Below are 7,523 nucleotides of genomic sequence, written 5' to 3'. Positions count from 1 at the left end.
AAACATAGTAGTGTTTTTTGGATCAGTTTACCGTTGGAAGAGATAGCTCTTATAGGTGAAGTAGCCTTAAAATAATAGCTTATTAATATGAATATATAAATGTTTGTTATAGATAACGACCAGTCATAGCGAACCCCCAGTCTCCATACATCAAAATATTCATCTTTTCTGTTCAATTTATTTTTACTTTTATCATATCATTGATTTTATCATATCATGTCACTTTGACATCAATCTTCAAATAAATAACCCTACGCACATTGAAACTGTAGGCTAGTAAATTAAATGGTAACAATAGAGATACAGACGTGGTCAAATGTAGCATGAATAACATTAAAACATTATAATGAGAGGAAAAAAAAATATTTATTTCATTTTTATATGTATATTTGTATTTTGGTACCTATCTGTCTCTCAGAGTTGTAGATGCTTTTATATAAAAAATTAATAGAGCCGCGTGAACATTTTTTTTCCTTTTGGAAAAAGAAAGGAAAAACTCAAAGAAAATACATTTTAGATTTACCCTTAAAACAGTCCTGTATGATTCCTGATACTTGAGTTTCCAGTAAAAACACTGAATTGTTGCTGGGACTGGTACAATATATTTACAAAATAGATTTAAACTAGCAGCCCAACATGTCATGACAACAATCTGCTTCCTGTTTTGGTGATTGTCTTGCCACCACTTTCGCCTGTGGATTTAACCGATAATTTGGACAGGGATGAAACACAAGAAGACAAAGTGGTCAAATCCTTTTTGAGTGTGGTGCCATATATGTTGGGTGGAGATCTAGAGCCAGCGGTGCATTTTCAGTGGCTGCAAAATAAGCATGTGCCCCTGAGCGCACAATGAGTCCTCAAATATTTAAAACTGGTTTACTGGAAGAAAAAAGAAACCCATATGATGATATTGGTTTTTGACATTTTGGCAAAGGAAAATGAACAATTAACACAGGGACTCTTAATTAAAAGGGTTAGAGTTAGGGTTAAGGTTAGGGAAAGGGTTAAGGTTAGGGTTAGGTTTCAATTATTTCCATGAGACTTCGCTTTGTTTTTGAATGAATTAATTTTCAAAAATCAAACCAAATAAAAAAACAGGGCCTCCTGTCGTTTTACAAACTATAAGAGGTACTAACCCCAAAATCTGTGATTTTGAGGATATATTCATTATATTACGAGGACAAAGTCATAATTTTCATCTTTGTGGTATGATTCATGAATATAAGTAGATCTGTCTATCCCCAGTGATGAAATGAGGAATGTGAAACATCTTGTTGAGTTATATTTTAGTGTAGAATATCAAAAACATCAGCACCATTACACTAGTATCGGGACTTTGGATGGATTGTGCAAGAACTGTGATCTCTGATGATAGAACCACAGGGACTTTGAGGAAAATGCCTCTTTTACAGAGGAAATTACATGTAGTGGTCAACTGTGAGGTTATTATTGTTTACAACTGAGTGATATTCAAAGGGGGTCCTTTGTTTCTCAACAAACAATGAGATTGGTTCAACATGTTCGATCCAGGAGGAGTTAAACTTACAACCTTAGGCTCTCCTTCCTGCTTTTTTTTGTATGACTTTTTATTATTGAATCCTGACTTTACTCTCATAATATTATGACTTTTTTTCTCAATAAATTGAAACTGTATTCTCTTACTATCATAACCATATTCTCCAAATGTCCAAATGTCCAAATTCCCCTAATACTCCGTCGTACTTTTATTCCAAAGAGGACAAGAAAAATCAACAGGAAGTCGTCTGTGGCGGAACACCAGAAACGCAGCTTGTTTCTAGGGGGACTCATAATAGAGTTGTACACAATGTGGTCCATCAGGTAACAGTCAGACGTGTTTTTAAGGTAAGTGAGACAGACAGAATGAAACATGTCTAAGTCACTATTTAAAGTCATAGTACCCAGGAACTTTAAGCAAAGGGATCATAAGCTCCCGGTCCTAGACTTAATAACTTCAACATTTTCCTATTGTAATTTATGCAAAGGACTGCAACTAACAGTTATTTTGTCCATCTGTTGACCTTCTTGTGAAATTAAAACAATATTAAGTATTTATTTAACGTGTTGGGAGAAGAGTATAGAGAGAGAAAGTTAGAATAGAGAGTGAAAGTGAATCGCGATGCGGCTCCATCAAATCTCGCTGCGCCTCCTCCCAAGTAAATTGTATGTGGAAACTTCGAGTGATCACGTTTATCTCAGGTCCAATTCCTCACTTTGAGCGGTTAAATATAACATGTGTTCTCATTTCAGAGGCTTATATCAAAGGAACTGACTTAAAAGTTGTATATAGTATATGATTGTGTTTCAAAATCTTTGTTTCATAACAGTGATTCACATTCATTAATGATAATTCCAATAATAACAACAACACATGTATTTGTATAGCCCTTGTAACAAAGATATTACATAGGATTAGAAAGAAGATAAAGTGAATAACTAAATATAGGATCCTGGTCATAATCAAACATTCAGCAGTTTTGTAAAGGTGGGTTTAATTTTGAGTCGTGTTTTGACTAAATGAAGAAGAAATGAGAAATCAAGAAATTAAGATTCCAAGTTATAATATTCAGTTTTTTGTTTTGTATATGAGACACCCTGAAGAAGTGTTAAATGACCAAGTGATGTCTCTTGATATGTAACTTAAGCGGCTTCAGATATGCACTGATTTGTGTGTCGGATATGTTGCTGTTGTGTACAATCATATGTGAAAGGCAAACTGAGCTGAGAATGTCTGGACCAAAGTCTCCGGAATTCTTGTGCAGGTTATGTCTGAAAACAGCTTTAGATATTAGATCTCATGATTGTCTCTACTCTAGAGTCAAGGCGGTGGTCGAGTGGCAGAAACTTGGACTATTGGCAGAGAAGGTCTCTGGTTCGTCTCCGGTTCGACTCCACGGAGAGACAACAAAAGACGAACCTGGATTGATCTGTTCAAAAATCCAAGAGTCTCCCTACCCTGTCTAGTGCCCCTGAGCAAGGCACCTCACTCCCCCAACATCTGCTCCCCGAGCGCCGTACATGGTCGCTCACTGCTCTGTGTGTCCTGCACCAGATGGGTAAAAAGCAGAGATTAAATTTCCCTACCTGCATGAGTGTGCCTTTGCATGTCTGTGCATGTGTTTGGGACGAATAAATGGATCTTAATCTTACCAACAGATGGTTGTCACTTTATATATGCACCACATGCAGCTGTCAACCCTGTGATGCATAAGCTCGGTCAGCAGAGCTTTGTGTTGATGCATTAGTGTGATGTCAGTGTTGTGCTTGAGCAGGGATGTGTGAAGCAGAAAAGAAGGACCTGTATGCTGTCCTGGGAGCCAGCCCCTCAGACTCAGTCCAGCAGCTCAGACACAGATACCAGCAGCTGGCCTTACAGGTAAACACACCACGCACCTGTCCGGCTGCCTGATAGTACAATGCACCTGCTGCTACAAACTAGTTTTTCTACAGTGTCTGACTCAATCATATAAAAGGCACAGACTCAGTCCAAGCTAAGCCCAAACACAAGTCACATCTGACAGATGAAAAAAGACGAGTCAGCTACTGTTGAAATGTGAAAAATTAGTTCAGCATTTTTACCCAAATTCTTATTATTTCTCAAGTATTTCTTAATAGAGCACACACACACACACACATCTATCCTGTTCAAAGCAGCTATAAAGACATAATTACATGGTCAAATATTAGAAACTACAATCCAACAAAGTCTGTGTTCAGCGTTAAAACACATTCTGAGTTTCAGCTGTAGATAATGAGCCATCAGTAGCCACATGTTTGGACAATCAAGTTCATTTCAAAATTACAGCCTTTTTTATATGAATGTGCGTGTGTGTACAGTACCACCCAGACCGTCTTAGGGGTGAGTGTTCTTCAGAAGCTGAGTCTGGTGTTAAGAAGTTTCTGGAAGTTGATGCAGCCTGGAGGATCCTCAGCGACGAGGCCACCAGGAGACGTTATGACCTGCAGAGGAGAGGTAGAAAGTCATGATTCACTGGGATAATGCATGGGAAATATATATGGATAATACCCAAAGAATCTTGATGCTAATGCAGACACACAGTACAGTAAGCAGACAACCTACCTTAAGAAGGTATATTGCAAAAAAAAACTAGCTGGTTATAATTATAGTGCCTATACAAATCTTTCATTTGTTTAGGCACCAGCTTACAATAGATTGCTTTGAGAAATACTGTTCATATATGTTGTCCCACAGATCATTTATCTAAATGTAAGAAAAATTTAAAAGACAATATTAAACACTTCAAATCTGTTGTGTTGGGAAGTCCCATTGCAAATGTAAATACAAATTGTATAAACAAAAAGAATGTATTAACTTGATCCGGGCAGCGTTAGTTTGGATGTGAATAGTTTTAAAATTAAAACAAAATTTGGGTGTGTGATGTTTGAACTCTAGTCTGCTCCTCATCTCTGCTGCACAGTCCAGGCTACATTAGCCACAACTAGCATAACACACAGACCACCACTGGTATGATATACAAATATTTAATCTATAATAAGAAAAGTTCATCATATAGCACTTAACTAAACAAAGTAACAAACTGCAACAGAAACAGATTGGGTAATCAGAAGAGAGCTGTTATATCAAGAGAGATGATCCAATGACCAAGGATCCTGCTAATAAAAAAACTGAAAGAAATAAAAGTGTTTTGGTTTTCCATTGGTATATATGAGTACATTTTTCTGAAAGCTTCGGCCTCTTCTTCTTTTATCCTATTTCAAATTATCACCAGTGCAGCTGCAATTATTCATCATGCTAATTAAAACCCAGGCAAAGTTAACACAAATTATTCATGATTCAAAGTCATTATCACTGTCGGACTGTACAACTTGATAATGACTCGTCCCTCAGGAGTGAACTGTGAAAAATAAGTCTGTGAACAAAAATATATTAAAGTCCTGTGGCTGATAAGCCACTTCACTTCCTGTTCCAAATCTTTACTTTTTATATATCCAGGGTTAACCCTGCCTCTCATCCAACATCAGCTGGGATTGGCTACAGCCCAACGGAATAGTGGGAGGGTGGGAGGGAGGGAAGGAGGGAGGGAGGGATGGATATAGTTTGCCATACACTTATATACAGCAAGTCTTATTCCCAAATTATTATTTTAGAATCATACATTTTATGTTAACCTAACAAAGGAGCCTTTGTGCCTAAATCTAAGCAAACCATGATGGTTCCATAAGATTAACCACGTTTATTATTGTAACCCTGACAAGGAAGTCCAGTAAGCTTGCTACCAGTTAAGTGGGAGATGTTCTTCAAAAGAATCACACATTTACCTTTTTAACACAGTCACTATTCAAGATTTTGATGTAATGTTTTATCAATTTGTGAAATGTGCTTTTGAAAACAATGTTGATGCTGCTTTTGATATCATAGAGCAAGATGTGAAACTGTCAGTATCTGCAGTTGTTAAGTGTTGATGCTCTGTTGTGGTCCTGCCTCATCTAGACTATCAATACGAAAAGTATATATATGATAATATATCAAAAATGTATCGCCATCGCGATATTAAACAACATTATCACATATCGCATGATTTCCTAATATAGTGCAGGCCTAAAAGACACAAGTGTTCACAGCAGTGGCTGTTATAATAATTCTGAATCGATGCTCTTTCAGCCCAGCTATTGAAACAGGATTGGCCTGTAGACTCTACAGTCCATCTGGAGGACATGACCTGGGACCAGGGTAAACGCACACACCACATACACACACACAAATCTCTAATATTTTAGCTTAAACCTCTAAATAACATCTAAGTTTGAGATGTATATCAGTGGCCCACTGACTCCAGACTGTTAACTATTCTCATCCTCCTTGATATAAGTTCGGCCTTTGACTCCATTTCCCATAATATTCTATTCTATGTTGTAACCGACTGTAAATATGTGGCTGATCTTCTATAGCTGCAAACATTACAACGTGACTTTCAGCTGTGTTTACAGTCAGAGATTGATAGGCCTGGTCGCGTGTCACTCAAAGTGCAGTCAGCCAATCAGAGGAGGGGCTCAAGAGGCAGGCGAAAAAAGCCTGTTCTGTGTGCAGCTCCAGAGAGAGGCAGAAGAGAGGACTTTGATATACACATTGCAGCAGTTTTTCGACTTTAAACCACTGATATATCATCTTAGGGGTAACAATATCTCAAATTAAATACCAGAAAGTAGTAAAATATGGGGCTTTTAACACACCTTAGAGTCCAGAGAAGACCAGGGAGTCCTGACTGTTACAAAGCGTCCTCCCCAGTCGCCAGACCTCAACCATACTGAATTTTATGGGGACACTGCAGGGATTCTGGGCCATCACAAGAGGCTCTGCAGAACATTGTGATATCATAATGGAACCTCATGGGTTACCAGTTTGTGCACAAAGTGGTGGAGTCCATGACAGCTCATGTATAAGATAATGTGTAAGTCATTTTCAAAGATTTGACTTTACATTGTTAAACTGATATGATAATTTTGAATAACAGAAATTTGTATTAGATTCACTTCAATGAGAAGGTAGTCTCAGGCTTTTGGATGATAACTTAAATAAGTGTTATAAATTGTAATGGTTTAAATTAGGAAATTAATTAAGGCAGATCTCATTTACTGGATTTCTGTCTTCAAAGAACATAATAATCATAATACCTGTAAATGTGCATGCTCACTGTGTGACTTGAGCTGGTGAATCTATAGTTTTCCATCTAAAATGGGATCATGTTTTTCAGATGAGAGTGCGTATACATACTGCTGTCGCTGTGGAGGAGCATTCAGCGTGTCAGAGGAGGAGGTGGAGGAGGAGACGCAGAAGAGGCAGCAGGATGAGGACGTGGAGGAAACGGGAGAGGGACGGCACAGAGGAGTGGTTGTCTGCTGTGATACATGTTCCCTCAGTTTGTACGTCACATGGTCATTACATAGAATGACTCCAACGTCAAAGAGACAAAAATAAGTGAACTGTGTAACTTTTCAACATCTCAGATTTCATGTTCTTCACTGACAACGGGGCACCAATAAAACAGTGTACTGAAAACAAACTAGTGTTTATGGCCATGCTTCTCTTTGTATACAGTGGGTTCAGCAGGGGTGGCTGAGGGCTGGTGATATAACTGGACTGGTACTATGGCATCAGACGGCAGTGTTTGCCTGCTGAATGTCAATGTTCAACATTTTATAAATATCATACATTTATATAAATAATGTAAATACAGACCATTTCTATGTTAAAATATCTCATAAAGCAAAAAATAAAATAAATCAAAAGCATTCCGAAAACAGGTACTTAAATTTTCATAGTACACTACAGTGAATTTGATCAGGTACTTCTCTAAAGGTTATTGATATTATTTTATTCAGGAGCTAATGGAAGTTGTTGGAGGACCAGAAATACCATCATGGGGATTGTTCATGGGTAATGTGATGCCAAATCAGTAAGAGGGTGATTGTCTATCCTGTGAGATTTTACTCAGGCACCGTGAGGAGTGTCTAGACTCTGGGGT

The 7,523-nt window shown here is 37.8% G+C and overlaps 1 protein-coding gene across 2 annotated transcripts; it reads left to right on the top strand.

Moving 5' to 3' along the window:
* Nucleotides 1-1,769: 1,769 nt before the first annotated feature.
* Nucleotides 1,770-7,061, top strand: dnajc24 (DnaJ (Hsp40) homolog, subfamily C, member 24). Of its 2 annotated transcripts, XM_053426735.1 has the most exons (6): nucleotides 1,770-1,863; nucleotides 2,835-3,074; nucleotides 3,291-3,394; nucleotides 3,856-3,991; nucleotides 5,663-5,731; nucleotides 6,753-7,061. In XM_053426735.1, the coding sequence occupies exons 2-6, from the start codon at nucleotides 3,071-3,073 to the stop codon at nucleotides 6,974-6,976; spliced, it is 537 nt and encodes a 178-aa protein (XP_053282710.1). In that variant the 5' UTR covers nucleotides 1,770-1,863; nucleotides 2,835-3,070; the 3' UTR covers nucleotides 6,977-7,061. The 2 variants fall into 2 exon arrangements, with proteins under 2 accessions (XP_053282710.1, XP_053282711.1); XM_053426736.1 differs by lacking the exon at nucleotides 2,835-3,074.
* The last annotated feature ends 462 nt before the right edge of the window (nucleotides 7,062-7,523 follow it).

This window comes from Pleuronectes platessa, chromosome 7, assembly GCF_947347685.1.
Source record: "Pleuronectes platessa chromosome 7, fPlePla1.1, whole genome shotgun sequence".
NCBI classification, from domain to species: Eukaryota; Metazoa; Chordata; class Actinopteri; order Pleuronectiformes; family Pleuronectidae; genus Pleuronectes; species Pleuronectes platessa.
The sequence above is the reverse complement of the archived record's forward strand: the minus strand, read 5'-3'. Positions and strand labels throughout refer to the sequence as shown.